At 41.6% G+C, this 25,427-nt stretch overlaps 1 protein-coding gene and 1 long non-coding RNA gene across 2 annotated transcripts; one reads left to right on the top strand and one right to left on the bottom strand.

Annotated features, from left to right (window-relative positions):
* The first annotated feature begins 1,256 nt into the window (after positions 1–1,256).
* On the top strand, positions 1,257–25,346 carry LOC110974629 (uncharacterized). The gene is made up of 3 exons (XM_022226424.2): positions 1,257–1,414; positions 14,108–14,817; positions 23,664–25,346. The coding sequence occupies exons 2-3, from the start codon at positions 14,265–14,267 to the stop codon at positions 24,011–24,013; spliced, it is 903 nt and encodes a 300-aa protein (XP_022082116.1). The 5' UTR covers positions 1,257–1,414; positions 14,108–14,264; the 3' UTR covers positions 24,014–25,346.
* LOC147798311 (uncharacterized) lies at positions 2,364–17,897 on the bottom strand. Its single transcript, XR_015426213.1, has 3 exons — positions 17,758–17,897; positions 17,036–17,123; positions 2,364–8,829 (listed from the first exon to the last, which is right to left on the bottom strand). It is a non-coding gene; the product is annotated as an uncharacterized LOC147798311 (long non-coding RNA).
* Positions 25,347–25,427: the final 81 nt, after the last annotated feature.

Below are 25,427 nucleotides of genomic sequence, written 5' to 3'. Positions count from 1 at the left end.
TGTGTTGGAGCGATAGCGCCATCTATGTTTATTTTGCAATCGTACGGCTGTTTTGGGACCGACTCGCTGAGTTGCGGGGAATGTTGCAGCAGACGGTTCTGAAGAAAACCGCTCTCAAGTTCATTTCCAAGTTTACAACCAACTCACGACTACAATACTATCGTGAACGCGTACCTTAGATATTGTGACAAGCAAGACCGGCAGTGAGCCATCGCTCTTGTGCGCGAAGAGCGCCCTCTTCTGATAGGAGACAGTCGAGCGTTTTAAACAGATGCAATTGTCAAAGCGTGAGTACAGTACACAGATACTTCGCATTTTGCACCCCAAAGGAAACCATTTAAGCGACAGCACAAATCTTAGAATTTCTAGCAAGGTCACACTCGTTGGTAAAGCTCTGTCGTACTTTTTTTCTCGTGTATTGTTGTCTTAACTTCACTTTCAAGCGACAATTGTGCCCAGGTGAGACTTCAGATTTTCAGTGTTTTGAATGTCATTTTGATGGTGCCCATGACGCAGTAGGTTGCGGCGGTGTTCGGTGGTGATTCAGGTGAAGGTGGCGTTGACCGTGGTGAAGGAAGGGGGGGGGGATCCGGTGGTGTCGAGGCTTTGGCGATGGTGGTTAAGTATGGTGCACGGTCACGGTGGTGACTACGGCCGCGGTGGTTATGGCGGCGGTAAAGGTCATCGTGTTTCTCCTCAGACTTAGTCTTTCCTTTGTAGTACTTCAAATCCAGCATTAAATTTGAAATGTATTACATTTTCTTTTGATTCCTATTTCGAACCAGAAAAGCGTTTAGCATCATGTTATTACTATGTGAAGGAAATTAAATAAACAAAGCAGCTTAATCGGTTACGTTTGTTATGCTGTACAGTTTGGCTTCATTTCCAAAAGATTTCGCCAACAGATCTACCGCAAATAGTATTTTGTTTTATTGAAAAGCAACATCAATGAAATTCCACAAACTTTATTTATAGTCCTCAGTGTTCAAAATCATGTGTAGGCCTATTTATGGAGGACTACCCAGAAGGTGGTTCCCAATTCTCTTTTGTCCCAAGGCGTCTTTATTATTTCATTTTAGAAAGAGTGCAGGTTGAGGTTAAGTGCGGTAGTATCCATTGCCAATTCATGCATTAATGTTTAAGGCAATATATCTGTTATTTTAGGAACACCACCCAGCGTATACATAGTCATTGCAATCAACCTCTCAGTCACGTGACACGATAATGAATTAGTTTACAGCGAGATGGCGGTGGTATGTGTGTGGGTTGTACAGTAACGGCTGCACCACCAGTCCACATAGTGGCGATTTGTCAGCAGTTAAGTGGGGCCACATCGCTTACCAATAGCTGAACGGCAACTGGGACTCCATAAATCCATCGCATAAACATCCCAACTGGACAATTACATCTTGAGGTAAGTTTCCTCGTTTAGGCCTATGTAAAACAAGTAGCAATAAGGACATAAAAACGAAGCACAGAAACCCTCAAATTAAGAACGGCTCAGGGATGATGCTAGTTAGGCCTGTAGAAGGTTTTTTTTATTAGATAAGTACACAAAATACTCTGTGAAATGGTTAACATTGTAAGATACGAGTTGAATGAATCTTCACGGTCATATCGGTCAAGCGGAAAGTATTGTGGGTGCTAGTTATCGAACAACCTCCAAATCGCAAAACAATTAGCCATAATCTGATGTTTACGTTGATCAAAATATTTAGATTTCGAGTTTACTTAGTGTGTAATTATGGGTGCCGCCTAGACTGGGTTTTACGATATCGGCTTCGAAATAAGCTCTGTCATTGTCGTCATTGCACAAGAGCCCGAAGTAGAATTTTGTCCATTGCCCCGTATCGGAACACACGCCGTGGATCGACGCGGATGACCGGGGACAACGGACCGTGTGCACGGTAAGCTAATCTACGACTCGACTAGCGGAAATACACCTCCCCCAATAAAACTATAAAGGTGCACCATCAGAAACCTTCAAACAGATAATCTTAATCTTTAAAAGTTTAATTGACTTGAATTCACATTTCATGGCTTTTGGACCTTTAGAGTAGATTGACTGAAAGGGGGACGTTTTAAAACAATTTTAAATCACCTTGGGCAAACACAAAGTCAACCTTAGTTACAAAATTGCTCGCATTTATGCAAGAACATCAGCAAACTAAAAACCGATGATGGCTACATGAATTAGGTTTTCCTTTTTACGATATTTAATTTTGTGATGGTTTTCTAAATTTGCAGCTTTTTTTTCACCGCCAATTCCCATGGGATTATCTGCTATTCGACAACCAAATGTACAGTGTTCTTGAAGCTGCACAGAAGTGTAATGTGTCATCTGGTACTGACACATAGATAGAATCATGAACAGGCAATTACTTGTAATTAGAGACTCTCACAGTCAATCAAATAAATAAGCTGTTTGGTCAATTTGAAGGAAAATTAAGGCCATACCCATCTCGGTATACACGTAACACGCGTAATCGCATGTTTGCCGATATAACAATACCCTGCCGGCCAGTAACAAGTTGCACCACAAACGCATAAATTGTCTGGCGATGCTCACAGCGTCAACTTTTACGGCCGTTTGCGTCGTATAAACGTCACTTTGAATGGTTTGTCCGAGATTTAGGGAAAACTGCCTGATTGGTGTCGAATTTAGGGGAATAGTCCGTAATTCACGGTACATAACGAGGCACACACATTAGAATGGTTTCTAGCTCTTATCTTTCTGTCACCGCGCCAGTTGCGCAGATGGGTGAAAGAGACAATGCAGCGGTCATTTTGTTTCAATTTCTGTTAAGATTTGTTTCACAAATACCGGTTTAGCGTAAATAACTTAGTTATGTGCTAACGCTGCTCGGTGGAAATTCCGTGTAGAATCTCCGAGTAATAAGAACGGTTGCTGGACGTAGAATAATTCTATTCACCAACAGGCTCATCCCATCTGTTTAGTGCAGCAGCTTTACATTGACGTTGAGGTCATTCGACAGAGCTGAGTTTTTGCTGATAACCTGTATGGTATTTCTGGAAGAAATTGAATATTTGTTTTGAGAAAACACACTTTCACTCACAATCATAACTTGGAGGAAGTTTGCACAAAACGATAACACTTTTGGTGGAGTGTTTTTGTAGGTATTTTTGAAAAGACCAACAACTAATTTTTTTTTCAAGCTAATGTCAAAGTAATGAATGACCATATGGTTGAAGATCTTTAAAATGAAAACAGAGGAGCGGACATTGCTTTGAATTGTTTTCACACCTGTTGCTATACACGCTTTCAAATATGCGATTAGTGGCTGGTTTATTATAGTGGTTCATAGTTGATGCACATATCAAAGGGAACAGTCTTCCTAACCATGCATCAGATTTTGCCCAAATTAGCCAACGGTTAAGTTAACTTCCTTTTACAGCTTTCCTCCAGAATGATAACCCTGTTTGTTAACCCTTTAGTGGAAATACACAGCGCTGCCAAAGGTTTGTTCCAATTAAAGTTTCTTTTTCTATAAAATGACACCACAATGTTGGATTAAGACAGGTACGTATTAAGACAGGCTCGTAAAACTAATCGTAGGCTAATCTTACAGATCTTACAAAATCCTAAATTTTAAGCAGTTCGTGGGCAATAAAAAAGGCCTTATTGTGTTCAATGCAATTCAAACCCCCCCCCCAAATAAAATGAAAATATAAAAATATCAAGAGAAATGTCTAAATTTAGCCATTAATACAACGTACGTACCTTCCACCTGTTTTTCCACAATTGTTAGTTGTTTTGGGATTACCCTCCCAAAAAAAATACATAAAAGTAGTCTTACTTTGTCTGCAAAAACCCGAGATAATATAATTTACCTTAGAAATGATTAGATAATTAGTCGAGCAATAATCATTCCGACCACGCGCGTGCTTGGCCGGTTTATGATCGTCATAATGTAGGATAAACCATGATCATAGCACACTGTATATCACACGGTGTCGAGTATCCCTTCCCTGTAAGTCTTTAGGCACAAGCACACGGGATTATGTTGCCACAAAATTAATGAGACTAAAGCAGGAAGTATAGGCCGAAACGGGATGATTCTTGAGAAAAAAAATTAATTGGCTGTCAATTTTGACGGAACCTTGTACCCTGATGAAACGCACCGAGCAAGGCCAAACACATAAATATCCATTTGTGCGGTGGGTGGCCGGGACATGATTCCAGTTCTTGTCGGCCGTATATACGTACAGCACGCGAGTGCCAGTGGGTTGGATTTCACTCCTGAAGATGCAGATAATTTTTAATGGATTGTTGCGAAAAAGAGGACTGCTAAAAAAAAAAAAAAGAATAAGAGGCCTGCCTGTTGCCGGCTCTCCATTTCACGTAAAAAGTATCTTGGCATGAATCAAGGGGGGATCGATCTATCAGCTGCTGGGACGGCCCGGCCGTTATTGCATTAACACGGGGTAATCAGTTGGGCTGGGGATGGGTACAGTAGGGAGGTTAAAGTAGGCAAAAGATTTAGGTAAATCAAGCCGGGGATAATGTGAAGTATGACAGAGGGACAGCGGAAAGCACAGCATGATAAAGTGTCAGGTAACATGTTGCCTTGTTATTGACGATGAAGTTTCAAACATTGCCCGCCTCCAATCTGACAGCTGGATATGGGAATCCACCATGCCTGGTCGCCACAATGTCATTAACTGCCATTGTGGGACATTCCTTGTTCCGTCTGAACATCAAGGCCCTATGGTGTATTATGCTAAAGAAAATCGCTATCTCCTTTGAGCAAGGCGGCACTATTGTTGGGTCATATGTGAACCTTGCCTGAGCTGTGTTTTTCATCTTTCTCTGCGTGGTCCAAATCTTCAGACTATCTCCAGACTCTATGGAGGAAGGAGCCACCTGACAATCTATGCCGGTTCGTCAGGTAAAAGGTGTCCGGGCCAGGACAGATTTCCACTGATCATACTCCTGACGCTCTCTCTACACATTGTCACCTCTCGTGCTGCCGTGCCTGTCCTTGTGGGCGCAAGGCTAGCCTAAGAGGACGCGCAGTGGCAGAAAGTAGCAACAAGTGACGTAACTACGAATGTTTGGCGCCCTCAGAAGTTTCAATCCTGTTAAAGTTTTAAAAATGCCACTGTGCAGCGGCATCTTCTTAGCTTTTTAAAGAATTTAACCGAACCAGGACAAATAGTATATTTTTTAATAAAACTCTGACCAAGCAAATGGCTGTTTACTGGCACACTAGAACACAGTCCAGGAGACCGTCTCCTGAAACGGGATAAAAGAAAGCATTGATTCTAAAATCCTGATATGTTCACTGTATTGTCAAAAAAATAAACTCCGCTGAAACATGGCGATAATACGGTATCCAGTGAGACGTTCGTTGCAATACTTGAAGAAAGACTTGCCTTCAAGCTCACAAATTATGTTCGAGTCATTTGATTTAAAAAGTAATGAAGTGGGTTTCCACGTTGCGTACCTGATTGAATCGCTAGATATACCCAGCAAGAAATGAGACCGAGGGGTACCCCCCCCAACATGTCCAATCCCTATACACATTCCAGACTATTGTTACTTAACACCCCCCCCCCCAGATGACTGAAAGGAATTCCCCAGATTCCTGCGAGACAGTGACCAACACAAAGCAGGGGGGGGTTTCCTCTCCGTCTCATACCTTGCTAGCTATGTCGCTAGAAAGGGATCCATGCCCTTGACAGGTTTTAACTTCTTGGAGCTGTTTTTGTAACCCTCTTTGGTTCCCATAATGAGACAAAGCACCACCCCTCTGTACAAGAACGGGGAACAGAACTATATACAAACTGGAGTGCAACTGAAGTCCTCTACAGAGTGAAAAATGTAAACTTACTCGTCCGTCACAGATCTTAGTGTCTTCCCTTTGTAAGGCATAATAAATAGTGTCATTATATAGAAATAGAAAAATGTTCCGTCTTCACAGACTCACGCAGGATGAAATCTTTCGATTTAGGACCCGCAAACTAGTAGGTCACACCTGAGGAAATTGTTTTGGATGAAGTCTCGAGGAAACCCTTTGCACAGACCGAAATGGGCTGCAAATGGATGTTGCGTGGGGCGAGTTGACAGAAATTTCTGCTGTGTGGCTTACTTTGGTTGTGGGAACCTGATGCGCGAGGTTGGGCTTTTGGAATGTGAGAACGCTTGAGTTTTTATGTCTACAGTTTGATTTTTTTCGGACAAAGGGCTGAGCCGCGTCATCCAAAGTACCGGTACTGGCAGAATGTAGGTCAATACGACACACGGCAATAATTTATCTGTCAACTGTGGAAACCCAACGAGGCTAGCTCACGAAAAAGGAGCCATTTTGTCATGGTCGAGGTGTGACATCGTGAAGGGGCGGGCGAAAAACCCAGCGTAACGTTACCCAAAGGTTCATTTTCTGGGATGTCAACGGCCCTGATTTATTCTGAATTTGTTTTGTCCAGGGAGGCATAAAGACACGCTCCGTGTCGACTAGCAACCTGCACCCCACACACGACCATGGGTAGATTTATCTCTCCTGGATGAAGGTTTCCTTACCGGATTTAATTTTGGATAACTTTGATGTACATTTCTCTTCGTCGCTTCTGTGACTTGGGGTAGGCAGTCCAGGTATACAATTTATTGAACAAGAAAATCACAATACGCTGAAGCTTGACTACAATTGGCATTATGTTGTGAAGTTTGTAAACAGGAATCGGAAAATGAAGACTCTTAGGCGTACAAGCCAACATTTTATCATCCAAAGTAGTATTCAAAAATTACTTCATTCCGCACTTGGTCTCCGTCTGGAAATAGGCCTATGAATCGTGTTTGATCCCAAGTACCACCATTGCCTCATTGAAAAAAAATCCACCACATCAGATTTCGATCAGTGAAATCGGCGACAGTTGTTCTCTCTTATTTTGCCGTGCAACCGGTCGCAGAAAACGTCACTTATTAACTGTCTAAGAATGAAACTGCACCTGACCGGTTTTCTAGGCCTGCTTTTAATGGAAAGGCTAGTATTAAACGCCTCAGTTACGAAAGAGCTGAGGATAGCGAAACTGACAACACTTATCCTATGCCCCTCTCTCCACAAAATGGTCCACTGTCTTGTCAATAGACACTTCTTCCTTAGCTGGATGCTAAAACTGACGACGAAGTTACCAATACATGACACGCGGAGCCCAGACGGTATCTATTGCATTATGAGGGACAGTTCCAGGGAGGAAGCGGGTGAGACCGAGACACGCTGGTCCCCGGGGAGCGTGAGTCGAAATCCCCGCCTCGGACGAGGGGGATGAGCGTCGCCGGCTAATTTGTTCCCCGGCCGGGGGTAAATCCATCTTACCCCGCAGCACCATAACACCCGGCGGGGTGCTATCCACGTCTTTGCCCAGTGCGCGGGGCGTCAAGTGTCGCGCTTCGCCTGTCGGCTGCTCAAGAGTATCAGGCTGGTTTCAATGTTGGCTCCCATGTCACGAGGTCTGATGTCTTATAATGGAGATAATGGGTTTATCTCGATAATTGACGACATCAAGACTTTCGGGGATTTTTTTTTCTGTTAGCGGGAATAACGGAAGTCGAAGGTGTTGAGCTGTTGATGGAGTCTTTGTGATCTCAAAGTGTTTGTGTCTGGTTAAAACATCAACTTTTCCAATCAATTAAGGTCGGCCCCTTATATGCTCTTTGGAGTTTCTTCGAATCATTAATACTGACAACTTTAAAAACACGAGCAGAAGTTGTTCAACTTAATAATCACGACATCTTTCTAACTGACGTGGGTCAGTAAATGAAGCTCTGTCATAAACCAGGTAGGCCTATTGAAACCAACTGCTACGTGCAATCTGATGTCCAAGTGTAGTGATTATATTGGTGAATTTTTTCGAATGCAAATGGATACACAATTTCGGAACGCCAATGTTGACACAGTTTGGACACATGTGTCATCGCGACTATCAGTTTACATAGTGATATAATCGACAATGATCAGATAATGAGGTTATAATGGATTGCTTTGCAAAAGCCAAACATGTCATGTTTAAACGCAATAGCTCAAGGACTGTATGAGAGATCTTTCAAATTCAGAGGGAAAGTGCATCCAGATATACAAAGGAATGACGATCAAAATGGTCCATTTTACACCAAATTTGAAATTGTTGTTGGATAATCAAAGTCGAAATAAAGAAGATGTACATTAAAATAATTATTTGAGATAAAAGTTCTCAACATTAATCAACTCTCAACTACTTTTACAGATATTTTATGATTTCAAGAATAACGACTGTGCATTAACATTGTCAAACACAACGACACAATTGTATCCAGACCAACCTGTTTCCATGAATAGGCCTATTAGGCTTTTGCATTTGTTTGGTTTTAGCAAAACGTTGCTTTATCAGTCGTTTGCTGTCAACCAAGTCAAATATGAATTTGCCATATGCAGCAAGGTATGAGAAGGAGAGAACCCCCCTGCTTTGTGTTGGTCATTGTCTCGCAGGAATCTGGGGAATTCCTTTCAGACATCTTGGGGGGATGTGTTAAGTAACAATAGTCTGGAATGTGTATAGGGATTGGACATGTTGGGGGGGTACCCCTCGGTCTCATTTCTTGCTGGGTATAGAATTTGCGTGCGGTAAGCACGCGTGACTTCTTCCAAGCTCAGGGTATTCTTGACTTCGTTTTCACAGATAACATTGCTCACAAACCGACAGGAGTGGTACGGTAGTCTAGGCGATCCTTCTTCTTTGTATCGTGGGCTGTCTGTTCCAAGCCACCTCAAGATCCATCATGTCTGGACTGTGCATCTCTGCACAGGTGTTGGGGAAGGTGTCGCTTTTCACCTGGGTGAAGATCAGGAAACACGGCTGAATCTGAAACACCTGTTGCATGCGGGGAAGCAGGTGTGAATTATTGCGGGTGATACCAATTGCATCCCGTGACGGGATGTATGTTTAGGTGGATTGTGTCTGCTGGCATTTTGCATGGATAACAAAGGATAGCAAATCATTTCACGGGCTTTTGTATGTCTATATTTCATTTGCCAGTGGCATTTGGGAAGTGTCCAAAAAGATTATTAGCTTGGGAAAATGGGAAAAGCTAATTTAGGTGGGAAAAGAAGAAAAAAATATGGGGTGGAGGTAAGAACTATGCCGTTCGGGTTCGTGAAGCTGAACGCTGAGTAGTAGGAGAAAGAGCCGCTTTGTTATTTGGGAAAAGAAAATGCTTTTTTGTGTGATCAAAAATGGAATCTTTGAAATCATGTTAAAAAACGCTGGTTTTTAAAATCTATATGATGCATAGCTCTTGAAGAAATAATGTTCGCAATGACTTCTTAATTTTGTATGCACAAACCTCGAGCTTCAAAAACGACTTTTACTTTTATTGGGTGCTTGAAAATACAAACATTTCTTCTCATCCAAACAGTTCATAAGCGCGAAATACTGTACATGTATATCATATTAATACACTGACGATGTTCATCGTGTTTTTCTGTACGCTCTGGGTAGTACGCCTATACGGTCATCCGTTGTCTCAGGCCTCAGGGGAACGCCACTGCCTCGTATAGAAAAAGATTTTCGCCGTGATCATCATCTTGTCACACCCCCCCACATTGTTTTGAATGGCTTTTCCCAATTACGACACGCGACCGTAGTGCAGCAGGTGGGTCAGTGATGTTGCGTCGCCGGGCCGAAGATGGAGTATATAGGCCGTGTGCATCTGAGAGTGGGGTTGATGTGGGAGAAGGTTAATAAGTGTGATGTTGATGAGGAAGCAGACTTGTATATAAAGTCCATCGCAAGTCAAAATCCGGCGTCCATCACGAGTAAAATCTCATGTTACGAAGAAGAAGTTTGCTATTTCATCGTTCGTTTAAATAGCCGAACTTGTGTGTTGACTTGAGACTAGATGACCAATTAACGAGGACTTGACCAATAGCAATAACTTCCGCGAAAAGACAGGAAAATCGAGAAAGTGGTGATGGGGAACTTAGCATTGACAAATGCGATATGTTGGATCGATGGTGACTTCTTGATGGCATAATGCCGGTGGTGCAATACTGCATAATCTCTGTCGGGATGTAGAGGGGTTATGCCACCTTTGATGTCAACGTTAGTGGTAATGGGGATGACAGTAGATGGTGACCGTGTTTATTTATTTGTGACGATCACGGCGAAGCCTCCTGTGATGTGACTATGGGAAGAGGGTGACAGTGACACCGCGGGAGCTGTGATTCTGATGGCAATAGTTGCGGATAATATATAAAGTGAAGACGACTACAATGTAATGGCATGTGATGGTGGTGCTCGAGGTGAATACAGGCTGCGTGGACGGTTACCATGAATGGAAAATGGCTGTGGAATAATGGATACTGAGATAATGTCATCGTCAAAATGAGTGGCAACTGAACCCAATAGAAATTGCTAGTGGAATTTTTGTTGAAGTCATTGGCTGAGTTAGCGAAAATTGACCCTATCTGGAAATCCATTTCCAGTGGCTCAGAAGTGACACCGCAGAGCAGTCCTGTTCTAAAAATATTTGGTAACATCTGTCCGCATCTGCCCCAGAAACCAAAGACCGCCAAATTACCTCAGGATTCGGGGCCAAAACAAAGGTTAAAAACATAAGTTCCAAAACGTCAAGGATAAATCACCAGCGGCCCAGTTTCAGGGGCGAAGCTCGGCCGTCACGTAGCGTAAATTGCACCAGCCAGCGGCTGCATATCTCGGAACCAGTCATGACGAATTACAATAAATAATACCACCATCCCCCGACAGAGAGGGGAATTTTGACAGTTGCTCTCCTTTCTTTTCTCCCGGATGTACTTCATATTCAAAGGTCGACAAGAACAGTGCGAAAGCATGTGTTCTGAGAAGCGGGAAGGGAGCCCCACCCGAGCAAAATTTACGATATTCTTCTTCTACCCGAGTCTGGAGGAAAAGAAGTATGAGCGAACGAGAGAGAGAAAAAACAGAGGTCAGGTTCTAGTTGAGTTTAACCCCTTGTCGGGTGCATAATACCTGATTTATGGCGATATGAGAAGGAACTATCGGTTTCTGATTGTTGCTTCAAATTGGAAGCAGGCTTTTGCATTTTTGGCATTGCAGCCAGGAGTGTTTAACTCCCGGACGCACCACTTCCATGCCAATAAACTTGAAAACCGCAAGCGATTATGATTATTTCATACCAGCTTTTGTCGGCACTGGAGACAATTTACAACTCCTCTCGGAGGATTGTTGAACTTGTTACGTCACGTCTTTGAAGGAGCAAGCCCCCTTGCAACAAAAAAGTCTCCCCAAGAGAATCGATTGTGAAAGTCACATATTAAACATGCCCTGGAAATACTGATTTTGAGAACAAACGATGCAGCGTTGTTTGTTCATTTGCTTGCTCTTTTTAAGTCTTCGACAGAGGGCGCTTTTTGGAATCAAGCGAAAGTCGTAACCTGATACACTGCCAGTGTCATGATCCGACCACTCTTCTATTTTTTTCTCCCACACCGACCACTCTTGTATTTTTTTCTCCCACAACCTCTAAATTTTGTGGCTGTGTGCTCAACATTTTGTTTACGATAATTCTGACCGATCCCACTCCTTATTCCCAAGCGTTCTGAGTAAGGTTTCAATTAGGCTAATGGGGGGGGAGGAATTCCCGCACATTTTGAAAATGTGGAGTAGGAAGTTATACTCTCTTTGTGACCTGCATTTTTGTTCGAGTAAGCTATGCAAAATCCCAAACAATCTAACCAACTTGTTTCTCGTTCTAGATACGATACTTGCACGCAATCCTCGTGGGAAATGCACACGGCATGTCTTGTGTCTTTTTTTTCTAACAAAATATGATAATGCTGGCTACACATCCGATCCGACCGGGCCCCACCACTCCTAATAAACGAAGGCTTTTACAGCAAAATGCCAACATTGGAAACGTGTAAACAATACATTGTGACCTATGTGCCCCGCCAGTCAGTGAGGCCAATTGCAACGTCGATAACACATCGCTGTGACTGCCGTTTTTTTCTGGAATAAAACAAATTTTTAAGGCTTAAAATTTGAGCAGGAAATTAAGTGGCCTTTTGTCATGAAGAAATGCTGAGTAAGGAACGGCAAGCATGTAAAGAAAGGTCATGGTGAAACGAGGAGAAAATTAGGTTCATGAGAAAGTCGTAGAAATGAAATCACAGGGACTGGCAGTGGTCCGAGCTGACCACAATACATCCTTGACTGACCACACTAACCTTCTGGAAGTGCACAGATATTTTCTTAGAAATGAGATGGGAATAAGATGGGATATAAAGAGGAGGAGAGAGAGAGGAAGAGGGTCTTTGAGATTTTGACTTGCTTTGTATCACATCTGCTAGTGCTACTGTAGAAATAAATAAGTATACATGTAGATTAGCAGAGAAGCGTGATCATGTGAGTTTGTCAGAAGTACAACGGTTTCGTCGTAAAGAAGATGAAACTACATTACTGTCTACACCTTTCAAAACTGATCTTTAATAACAGTAAACAAGCTGAAAAACTGTCATCCAGGATTCAAACCATGGACAGTCTTCATGTTTCCCTTTTTCCCTTACCCCATTCTCCACGCAAGTCAGTTGTGACTGACTTACATTTTATACGTTACTTTGAGTCCACGTATTTGCAAAATGCTGTAGGAACTGTTGTGTAATACGGCCGTTTCACAATAGTGCACCACCAAGAGTTTGCAATGCGTTGGCCAATCACAATGTGTCGACCCAGTGAGCGTCTGGAAAGGGTCGACAAATTTTGCGCGTTATGATTGGCCAACGCATTGCAAACTCTTGGTTGCGCACTATTGTGAATCGCCCGTATTCAAGTGCCTTTATGATTATGTGTTACCTGCATATTTCATACACTTGGTATATGGCTTTAAAAAACTTGTTTGTCAACAGCAATGAGTAGTCAGAACGCTCAAGCTTCAGATAAGTAAATGATATCGGGTGGGGGTCACATATGATCTTGAACAAATTGCAATTTAACCTGACGACAGTTGGAGGTGAAATGTACCATGGAAATTAGATCTGCGGGACTCGGAAACTCCCAAATTTCCACGCAACAAACCAATAAATTATGACATGGTATCTCCCTCAACTCTTGAAAAGGCAGTTAGTTTTGCATCATCATTCATCATAACATAAAGATAACTGATAATCCCCCACTGGGACAGTGAAGTTAGATTATCATCGAAGAATTCTTATCAAGCATTTGTGTTATGGGGACATGCCATCCGAAAACTAAAATAACAGACAAAAGCAAGGTGGATTATGCAATCAAAGTGCGGTTCCCAGGACTGGTATTAGGGAATCCTTTTGTAAAATGTAGCACAGACGATCCCCGTCCATTCGTTTGGAATCACACCCTTCGACATTTGTTTCATTGAGAGAGTTTTGAGGATTTGATTGGTGGGAATCAAGGTGTATATTCCTTACAGATTTTTTTTTAATTCTGAGAATGCACAAATGAGGTGATGTAAATGATCTAAAATGCTACAACAAATCAGAATTAATTTAGTTGCATCTCGATGGTCAGGCTTGTTAGCTTTGTTAAGGTACCAAAAAAATCAGTAGTTCTTGCTCGCCAAAGTCTCACTCTAGAACCTGACAAATTATAACTGAGAATATATTGTGATGTTTCAAAACAGTGTGGTTAAAAAAAAACTCCGGTTAATTCCCCTTGGAAATCAGCCTATAAATTTTGATGTCTTGTTATGCATTGCAAAAACGGTAAAGACCTTGAGAATTTGGTCTTGCAAACACGTAATTTACCGCATTATGTTCAGAATTTGCGGAATTTAATAAAATGGATCTTTAATTATTTTACTTAATGAAAAGGGGAGCTCGCATTTTTCAATGGTTTTGTCATAGGCCCAATATGCAGGTTATTATTTTTTATGCCTGCCTTGTGAATGTGCGCCAAATGGAAACCTTATGTGTTACCTATGGATAATAGGTAATATGGATAATAATTTTTTTCTTATAGAAGTGAGCGACGTCAGTGTATTGTCACTAACCCAGTTGGTTGATAATATCGGTGGTACATGGCTGCTTGATTGCATAATCATGATTTCTTTCTCTTTTGCACTGCGCACTTTCTCCAGGTCGCTCTGTGATTGGCTGAGGGCACGCCATCCAGCCTGGAAGACAGCCATCTTGGGCCATACAAAGGCCGCTCCACTGACAGCAGTAAATCCACAAATTCCTCAAGCCAGAAAAGCCATAAAACGGGCAAAACGAGGTCACAAATCAATCTCTCAAATGAGCCAATACTTTCTCAAGTCGCTGTTCGAGAAATATCAGCCGGGGGAGTCATGGTTTCCGAGCGGTTTCGAGCCGGTGGCGCCCAGTCGGGGAGCGTTAGTGGGGGACGGGGCGGCTCCAGCCGGCTGGCGATGCGGGGCCGGCGTGGCCAGCGGCCCGTATGGATCCTACGATAATTCACCGGCCGCCACGAACTGTATGGCCGGAGCCGGGCTCAACAGCCAGGCCTTCACAGCCGCTTACAACTACCCATCCTGTTCTTTCAATGCCACCTACTCCCAGTCGGGCTACGACAACCAGTTCAATACGTACGCGGGCGGCTATGCCACAGCAAACTACCACCAGGGGGCTTGGAACCATGCAGACAAGGGGCCGACGGCAGGAGTGTTAGAGGGTGCCTGCTACCCGCTACAGATCAGCAGAGTTACTCAGTTAGAACCTGACAGACAGCACAGTAAGGATAGCCTTCACCATTCAAATAAAGACAAAAAGTCGGACTCTAATAACGCAACGTACAAAGGTCCCGTTTACGGATGGATGAAAATTCCAGGTAAGAACTCAATTCATTGGAATCCACGAAGTGTGATAAAAAATTTTCATTGTCTTTTTCCTTTTGAATTATACCTACAAATTTATGCTTGACACCGCCTCCGTAAAGAACCACTGGAAAGAAACAAAGCACAGAACACATGCTTTGATATGAACTAAAAGGCCGCATTTCTCAGGCAGATTAAAAACAATTTGCATTGAGACTTCAGATTCAGTTTGGATCCTAGCAGTTTATAATTCCACTCTGTCCCAAATCAATAAAAGTCATAAATTGTTAGTGTTTCTAATGAAACAAATGTATTATTAGGCTTAGCTGTCATGAAAATTACAACCTGCAGCATCAGTAACTGAATTAGAATGACACTCCTTTGTGACGGGTTGACGAAATCTAAGAGACTCCAACATTATGGTGGCGGGAGATTTATGCTGCCGCATAAATTAAAAATACTGAAATCAATTGATACGGTTTACGGGGTGATCTTTATTGCTTTGGGGAAATTAATATAGGAGCCTGTATCTTCTCCAAACATTTGTTTCAGTGTAAATGGTATTGGTTACGTGATGGTCCGTAATTACACCCGCCGGCCTACCGTGGATGCGCGCGTTTCGCCCCACTGTCTTTGGTGAGGTTTCATGCAAGTGTGGCCAGATGTTTTTTTATTGTCTACTAGGTGTCTCCGTCGCTTTCCGGGCTTGTCGTCATCCGAAAAATAAATTGAAATTCCAGTACAGTAAGGACAGTCAACCTTTTAACCAACAGCATCATTACTATCTATCATCTATTTTTCTCTCAAATAATCATTCCCTTTTCTCTGTTGTATTTTGTAAATAAGGTATTTCATTATTAGAGAAATAAAACAAATGTCATAATTGTGAAATACTTAAATATTACAGGAACGTTCTGGTTCTTGAGGTATACACGTATCTGTGTTTTCTTTGATCTCAAACAGTTTTGTTTCAATGAGTATTACTTTCTTAAACCCAGAAACATGTATCAAATCTATATTGTTTGATGCCATTGGCGAAGGACTGGTAAACATTCTTTCGTGAATGATATACAAGTATCATTGCTTTTGCAAAAGTTCTGACAATTTTAACAGCAACTAATAGCAATGATCGAATTTAAGACAAAAATTCCTAGACCACATTACACTAGAGAGGGAGTAAGACATTTCAACGTTGCCTACCCTCACCAAATAAGATAAAGAACATCTGTGCATATCTGATCATTATAAGTATTTTAAAATTCCTCGACTGAAGTGAAAAGTATTGCACTGTAATATACCCAAAATGGATGCAGAAAACAGGCTCAGTTTCAAATTGATTCAAATAGATTCTGATCATCGCTCATAAGAGAGAATTCTATTCTCGCGTAGAGCGACACTGGAAATCTTGGGAGTCGGACTTTCTTGTAGTCGCTGGTTTTAAGTGGGCGCGCTGTCCAAACACGAAAGCCCCAAAGACAGCGCAATTTGTTTCAAACCCTCATAAACCCAGTTTGTCATATTTTCACCCAGGAATTGACCAGGCAGCACCTCGACTAAAGCTGCTTATTGTTACTACAGACAGTAGAATTAGCCTGTCATGTAGAATGACCATAAGCGTTTCTTCTTCTGCACACCCTTATACCACGATAGAGTCGACACCACATGCGCTTAACATTAACCGGGAAAACTCAATTTGCTGGTTGACTGAACCGAGTTGAACTTGTGGCAAACTTTCTTTTAACCTGCTAAGCACACAGTATCATTCTTTTCAAAGGCAAGTAACCTGTGCATTATGACGTCGGAGACATTTTGTATAACTTGAATTAAAAAGAATAATTCTGCTTCTTTGCACGGCACAGTGTTAGTCATGATTTGCTGAAGGCCACTGAAGGAAATAATTAAATAGAAAAGTAAGCATAAATTTTACTCCATTCCTTCAAGATATATTGGCGATATGTTTACGCAATCTTACAAAGATCGCATTACAAAATGATTGCATTATTCTGTATAATACACAAAGCCTATTATGTTAGGACAAATTAGCCGTGTTATATGTGATCCATCGACAGCTGGAGATCCGAAACCCGCATGCTGTATACAGTTAGTGGGTGAAACAAGCAAGAAAACAAGCGTGTAATGAAACTTGGAAACAAAGAAGGTCACACGGGGTGATGTACGCACTCCCTGTGCGCAACCCCTTGTTTCCTTGCGGGAAACACTCCTCATTCCTACCTAGAACCTTGCCTTCATGTATGGATTCTAACGTTGTTGAAAGATTGCAGCTTAAAGCAAATCTTTCAGTTATCCCTCACTCAATAATCTGGAAAAGAATAATTATGTATGAATATCAACGACATTGCGTATTGTGCGTATTTACTAATGCATTATGCCAATTCTAGAATTGTTGTTCTAATTAATTTTTTTTCAGCGCTGTAAGCTGCTAATCACTTCAAGTATAAAGCTGAAGGTATAAAGCTATTTAATAGTGTTATGTATTGTACGAGAGGCAAAACGTGTTCTTGGTTAGTTATAATTATGTAAGTTTATAGAAAGACTTAAACCAATGTCAAGTTTATCTAAAGGTTAAACTAATTTTGTACTGTTATGATTTTTAGTTTATTCCCAACCTATAAGGTACACAGATATCAGGTTTCTTTGATAGGCCAAAGTTCTGTGCAAACTCAGTACCAGGGAAACGCAAAGAAAAGTGACTACAAAGATTTTATTTTCCTTTAGTTAGTGTTTTAGCATCAAAAACTATAAAGAAATGTCCAGTGAGTAGAAAATCTATCATTCTGTGTGAAAAATGACGACTATTTCGCCGATTCAGATGACAAATTCGTTCCGTCTCCAACATGACGATTTGGGCGCAGATTTCTTCAAGAAATACTGCCTTTGTTACTGAGCCATAAAGCTCAGAGAGACCAAAGAAATATAAAAACGCCTTCACCTACCCGCAAGATTGCAAATGATGTTTGCCGATGCAGATTACATTGGCATACTCCCTTATCTTGGGCTACAAAAGGAGAAAGCCCCTGAAGAACAACCTGCAATATCGCTGCCAAGAAAATAAATGACTACGGTGGGCAATGAATCAAACAAAGTGAGGTTTTTACTGCAGGTAGTTAAACTCAAAAACCCCGCTGAGAACATATACGATTGTGATTCGAATGTCAGTAGCGGGGACTTGAAAAGAAACAAATTCCTCGGTGCGCGGGAGAGTCCTATCGCGTGCACGCTGCACAGCGGGCGTAATCATAGTCTTTTATCAAGACTCTGCAGATTTGAGTTTTCTGAGGGTTGTTAGCGGTTGAGGAAACGCATTTCATATCTGGAGCGCCCAGATCATTATCCTGTAGAGCATTTGTTGTATTAATAATAATGAATAGATATGCCGCCAATTATCCAAACAAACAGTTTGTACAAAACTTTGCAAAAAAACCGTATAATTTGATTTTTTTCCTTAATTTGTGCCAAGGATGGTAATCGACACTAGCTATCTCAAGAGGAATAGTTGGCCTGTGAAAAGACAGATAGAAGTTAATACGCTATATACCGCTTTCCCTGATTAAAGTTCCACTGAAATTTTCTTCTCCCATCAAATATTTGATTCTGTAAGACAAATAATCCTAGTTCCAAAGTTGTTCTTTTCTTTTTCTTTCTTTACCTACATTGTTCTTCCTCCACTGTGCATCAATTCAGAAAGTATTTTCTGAATTATTTAATTTTGTTTTTGGAAACTTACCCATAATGTACCATTCCAACTGCCGTTTGAATCAAACAGAGGTCAGATCCACATGAAACCACAGTTTTTCCCGTTCAAGCTTTCGTTTATTTTCAAGGTCACAGAAGTGAAAAGGGACGGGGTTAAAACGGTGTTGTGGAAACTGACTGGCCGAAAACTGCGCAGGAAGCCGTGTCCTGAAATAGAATAACCGGACCAGTGGAACCACGGTTTGAAGGACTTGAGTTTTAACTTCAAACGCAAACGGAATCACGAACCAAAGAAACACAAAAGGACACAAGTTTAACACAAAAGTTTGTTTGATCTATGTCATGCTTGCTAAAATCTAGGATACAACCAGATCCATTTGTCATTTTGGAAGCTTCGTGAAAATACCGTACATCTTGGCAACTCGGAGATTCCGTTACCCGCTTTTCAATTCGCTCTTGAAGGAAAAAAAAAACTTCAAAACCTACGAATTGGGGGCTAACTAAGATCAATTGCCTCGAGTTTGCGGGAGCCAAAGGAAGCCATTCTAATGCTGCTGGGTTACACCCGGGCAAATGGGTAATTTAATGAAAATTTATTGCGCGTTCGAGAAATTTGAAATCCGCGCTCATGTCGCGTGGGGTACAGCTACCCAACTAAGGGGCTACCGGTACGTATGTTCTCAGGTTTTACAGAGGAAGTCAAGGAACAGTATTTGATATTCAAATATATCCCTAGTGGATATGTTAAGCAGTTTTCCAACTCTGTTTATGTGTATCCCGTCTTTTGAAGAAAACTTGTGAACGTAGATGATTTTTTTTTCATCTGGGTGAAAGGAAATTGACGAATAGAATGTGTGAAATACTGTACCGAATTGTTGCAATCTCGAATACGATCCCAGCCCATTTTTACTCTTAAGCTGAGTGTGATCTATCTGGTCAAATCATTGCTTAATAGTCAATATACAATCGTCATCAGCGACAGTAATCAGTCAGTCACGGCGATTCGTCGAACAGGAGATTTTCAAATCGCCGTAAACCCCATAACAAGTCAATCGCACTCTTCTGACAAAAGATTGCTGTTGACACTTGTGTTTTTTGTGTCTTTGCCACTACAGCACAAGTGAAAGGTAAGCTGTGTAACCCCCCCCCCACAGCATCCATTTGATTCAGATTTTGTTTATAAAATGAATAATAATGACACTTTGATATAAGCTCTATCTTGATCAACAGTCGAACCCTTCTTGTTGGACACTGATCTCCAACTACGAATGATACAACGAAGCGTTTAAACTGTATCAACAACGATAATCCAGAGTTAACACATGCGCGCTGTGAACCTGAAAACTGCTGGCGAATCTTCAAGAATGGCTTTTAATTATCAACTCACTGTAAATGTCTCGCATGTGTCTCTGCGGTCTGGAGTGATGGAACACCACTGATTAAAAATCATAACAGGGAAGCCAAACAGAAGCCCAAGTGCTCTGATTCTATGAGTAAACCTTGAGGTTGTCCTCAGTACGTAAGTCATGCATTATATAGCCGGAAGACCATCACTGTTTCACATAGGAAAGCTACTAAAGCTACTCATTATGATGTATAACCATAACTGACAGTACTCAAGTTCTTTTCATAACTTTAATCAATACACCAGTTCTTTGGTTAGTATCCCCTTTCCCTGCACGCCCTGACACTGCAAAGTGTTCATTGTTTTAAAGTGGTTCCAAAAAAAGCAAAAGTTGGAGTTCCCTGAGGCTTGGAGAAAGTAGGACGCCACATTTTTTCTTGTAATGATACCATTGAAAGGTATTCAGTATTTTTTTCAGTAATGGATGGAATACCTAGAATTATATAGGCCTACGTAATGAATTTCTGAACCACACGCACGTGAAATTAACCCTTGCGTAAAAAGGCTGCACTTGCTGGTTATCATTGATAATCAGAACAACATTCACAATCATTGCTGTAACTCCTTTTGAACCCGACTTACGATTTGCGTGAAACCCGGGGAAGAATTTCTTTTCTGCTTCCCTGTTAGAAAAACCCACCCGTTCCCGGTAAATTTCTGTCAACGCGTGAGTTAAAAAATAGATGCGACAAAGGGCTTACCCTTGTTCGGCATTTTCGCACCGTCAACATTATCCCTCACTTTGGAATTTCTAAAATCGCTGTTCTGTTTCAATCTCCAAAGCAGGTGCATGGAAAAAAATTAAAAATAAATGTTAAAATAACGCAAAGCATATACCAGCGAAATAGTTGTCGGTGCACATGGAATTATTGACTCGTGTGATGAATGGCGTTCACCAGTCAAATTATTTTAACAACCATCAGCAGGAACTAATAATAGCAATCTGTAAACATGGCACCAGTGAAAATAACAGGTTTCGGTTCGTGCAGGTTCGAAAGACAAGTATTCGTGTAAGTGTTACCTATAGAGGATTTAAATGATAAATCCAAACTTTCGTGTGATTGCCCCGTTTAGACGGATACAACGAATTGATTTACAGTCTCTTTCACAACAAGAAAGGAGTGTGTTAAAACAACAAACAGACAGGTCACCTTTTATTCCTTGTAACGATTTGTGAATATTTCTTTGTTGGTTTTAACCGTGCCGTCAAAGTGCTTTCGAGTATACTGCAGTAGTTTACTTCTGCTCTTTCCTTTTGGAAGAAAGGGAAATGACTGCACAAAAGCCATGGCACTCCAGTTGAATCTGATGTAAGCAAACGCAGGAAGTTTCCTTTCACTTCGCAGTAAAATGTATAGATTTTTACACCTGGCATTCACCTTTATCTGAATACCGATTCTACCCAAAAGATCATGTTGGCTTTGAAGGCAGGCAAAATGGTCTCTCACTAGCTTGCGTTACTGTGGCTGAACAGCTCTCCATTAGCATGAAGCATAAGCTTATATGAGCAAAGCACTAAATATCACAAGTTCTTTTTCTTTCTACAAACAACAAGAACAACAACAACAAACAGCATCACCATCATCATCATCAACAACAACAACAACAACAACAACAACAAGAACAACAACAACAAACAACATCATCATCATCATCAACAACAACAACAACAACAGCAGTAAAGTAATGGGCCTAGTAAATCTGAATTTCTAATCTGAGAGGAAAATCCTTAACTTTAACTACACATGAACTGAAGCAATGGCGGGCTGACAAACGCAAGTTTGTTCTGTTTCCGACCACGAGGTGCGAATCACATGCCCCAGGCTCGATAATTTGGTGTATTGCCTTTTTTCTTTTTTAAATCACTGTGTACGATGATTCATTTAAGAGTTGGGAAAAATTCACAACTTTTGAAATTAAGATGGAACCTCATGTAGCCTCTATGTTCCTGAACTCATGCTCTTGAAAGCGGTCGTGCTCTTGAAAGTATAGCGCCAGTCCAACTCCAATTGGATACTTGATAACAAATTAAAATAATAAAAAAAATAAAAAAATAGGGTAACTTATTAGTTAGGGTCAGGTCCGAAAAAATAACTATGTCAACCGTCTAGTGGTGACCGCATCGGAGCTGACCAGCTACCCAAGGGGCTCGTAAAAATGCTTTTATTTGTCATCTAAAAAACTTGGAGACCCTCTTCCTCGGCAAACAAACCTCCTGGAAATTTGAACCACCAGGGAAAGACAAAAAAACCCAAGCAGCGGGCGAAAACCAGGTCGCGCGAGGTTTCTGGCGGGTAATTTATGGGGCACGACGCGGCCGGGGTCCCGAGACGTTGAACCTGGCGACCCGGTGATTATCAGCGTGGCTGTGCGCACCACCTCGAAGTAAATAACGGCTAAGAGGTGATGTAGTAGCTGTTTGTGCATGTTCTCAACAGAGATTTTGTTTTTAAATTTAACATTGTTATATGTTTATATGTGTGGAGACTTTAAACCTAAGGCTATACCTTAAAGAGGAAAGGGAATTGCTTGAGTTTTGCAACACGAAATGTGACACGCTGTGCTTCTTCGTTTTGCCGTTTGGTTGGAACACGAAGGCCATGCATGTCACTACTTTGTCACTTGAAATTTTCATCGAGCAATATCACATAGAAATCATATGCTTTTCAAATGTTCATATCAGTTAATTTTCAGTGATTATAAATCAGGATGAGCGATGTTTGCTTTTTTTGGACTTGGCCACGTGAAATTGAACAAAACCCACAGCGGGTTTCCAAGGCGGATCAGTCTCAAAACCACATTCGGACGAGAAACTACTGAACAACAAATATCAACAAAATATACATAAAATGACCATAAAAAACATCAGATATGGAAGCCAATATTAAGGGCTGTATTTTCTTTGTAGGCCCACATCTGTTCCTGTTGGACTCTAGTAAAGCAACGGTGATGATTATCCACACGTAGATAATATTTTGAAGAGAAAATGCTCGTTTGATTTTAAAAGCAAAACTTTCAGAGAGCGCTTTGCCGTGCGGGAAAGCATCGCGGAAGAAAACCAAACAAAAGACGTAAAATGATCATACGGCCACCCCACTTTGCCGAGATGTCCCAAGTGCGGATCACATGTGGCGTATTTAAGGACTTTCCGCAAATTCTGTATGACACCGACACCTCCAGGTTGCAGGGGAAATTCTAGCGGGAAAAGGGCCCCAGGCACACGGGTCTGCCAAACGTTTGTCACCGCGAGCATGTTGCTGAACCGTGTCGTGTAAAGCCGGTATATACAAATCGAGGAATTAAGTTACATGTAAAACAAGTCAGAACAATGTTGTCGGTATATTTATTGTCAACACCCATTGATTGCTCGAAGGCAACGTTGTCCAGCTAAGAACGTATTTTTACTACCGTAAGTCTTTGTTCGGCAAAGAAGTAAAATAATTCACTTTTGACATTGATATTGATATTTGGAATTGTCTACTGTGCATGGGTTTTTGTTTATTATCGTTTAGCGCACCTCGAAAAAAGAGACTTTTGGGGTAAACCTTGGAAAAAGTTAGTTTTAGCAAATGCGGGTGGGTATTTCTTCCACAGATGGCAAGGACACACCCTGTTGTTGTTGTAATGGATTGTAAAAGACGCGTGAATATGAAACTGACCCCGATTATGTTCCCGAAAGTGTGTGGATGAAGTGGGTGTCGGACTGATTGATACTGATCACAGTCTTGCGTTTCTCCTCAGGGACTCAGATGATCGGGACGGATAAAAAGCGCGGCAGGCAGACATACACGCGGTACCAGACGCTGGAGCTAGAGAAGGAGTTCCACTTCAACCGCTACCTGACCAGGAAGCGGCGCATCGAGATCGCTCAGAGCGTCTGCCTGACGGAGCGGCAGATCAAGATCTGGTTCCAGAACCGCCGCATGAAGTGGAAGAAAGAGCAGTGCAGGGACCCGTCCGCGGCCGACGTCTCCCCCGGGAAAACGGAGAATGAAGACCGGGACGAAGATGAGGAAGATGACGAAGACGGAGACGACGAAGAAGAGGACAGCATGGAGAAGGGACAATCAGACGAGGAAGGGAAAAAGTGATGGGTGCCACGCACCGCGCCGACTGTAAAGTTGAATCCCGAACGTTGCGTCGCAGGAGTGTGCCTTCTGGCTTCTTCGCCTCCCTTCGAAACAGAACATGGCGGATGGGGTTGTTCTGGGGCGGTCACGTGACCCGGACGCCTGGTGAATTTCCCCTCAGAAGGCCGAATCATATTATATTGACCGTGTAATAACCTACACGTCACGCTTGCGAGTATCGCCCAAGATATATCGACATTTTCTTGTCCTCCCCCCCCACCAAAAAATTGGCCGCGTGTCGTGTTTCGTTCGCTTGGGATTTGGTTCTCTAGTGAGAAATTCATTAGCTGTCTCCCCCCATGTTGTAGAGAGTCCTATCATAGGTGAAATGATGCAGCTGTATGTGAGTGACATTTTCCCCCTTTTCTCGGTGAGGATGAACGGTAGGCTTATCCCGAAAACGAGAACACAAAGATTATTCTGGACCCGTTCCATTAGTTTTAGTCACGTTGGTCCAATTTTGTACAAGTTCTTATGCGCTACTACAAGGTCCCAATTTGAAAGTTGTTCGTAGCCTACACGTCGAATAAACTGTAAAGGAGACTATGCATGTGGAATGATACTGACTCGGTAATGCAAAAAAAAAATAGCGTTTGTTGCATGCAGTATCACTTAACTCTAAACGACACAAAACAAAGTTCAAAACATTGTGAGTTATTCAGATTTACATATCCTGCTCACGATTTGTACAAAATCCCCCCTCACTGTTCGTGTATGTTACAATTGTATAGATCTGCAAAAAAACCAACAAAAACCACAACGTCACGTATTTCGTAATAATATTGTATCGAAAAATGGAAACGTAATGTTCCTGCCACATAACAAAATGAATACAGCATGTATTAATTTTAGTTGTTCTAATATGTAAAAACAAATAATTAAAGAGGAATTAAAAATCTTTGCAGTCTTTATTAACTGCATTGGACAAACATCGAACAACTTTGATGGCTTAATTAACACTGAAATTTAATATTGAACTATGAGGCGTTGGAGAAAGATTTGAATAGGTCCATCTGCCTTCATCTGACATTTATGATTAAGTGAAGTTAGTGGGTCAATGACACGTTTTATTTCTCCAACACATGCAGCACAAACGAATGTACACATCAAGAAGGGAAAAATGAACCCAAACATGTAGCAGTTACAGTTTCGTTTCGTACTGTTTTTGTACTTCTGATACAGGTGTTATACCAGAGACATTATAGATTTATTATTCATGTTTCGAGACTGTCGTGCTTCACATCAATCTTGTGCCGGTGGATAAAAAAAAACCTAAATGGGATTATGAGTTGTACACATTCGTCATTGAGACTGGTATTATGAATTGTGTGTGTATCAGTGGAAGTATTAAGGAGACACTTGGAAAAAAATTGGT

The sequence above is a fragment of the Acanthaster planci genome, linkage group LG08 (assembly GCF_054643075.1).
Source record: "Acanthaster planci isolate LZ-2023a linkage group LG08, COTS_SCS, whole genome shotgun sequence".
Classification (NCBI taxonomy): Eukaryota; Metazoa; Echinodermata; class Asteroidea; order Valvatida; family Acanthasteridae; genus Acanthaster; species Acanthaster planci.
The sequence above is the reverse complement of the archived record's forward strand: the minus strand, read 5'-3'. Positions and strand labels throughout refer to the sequence as shown.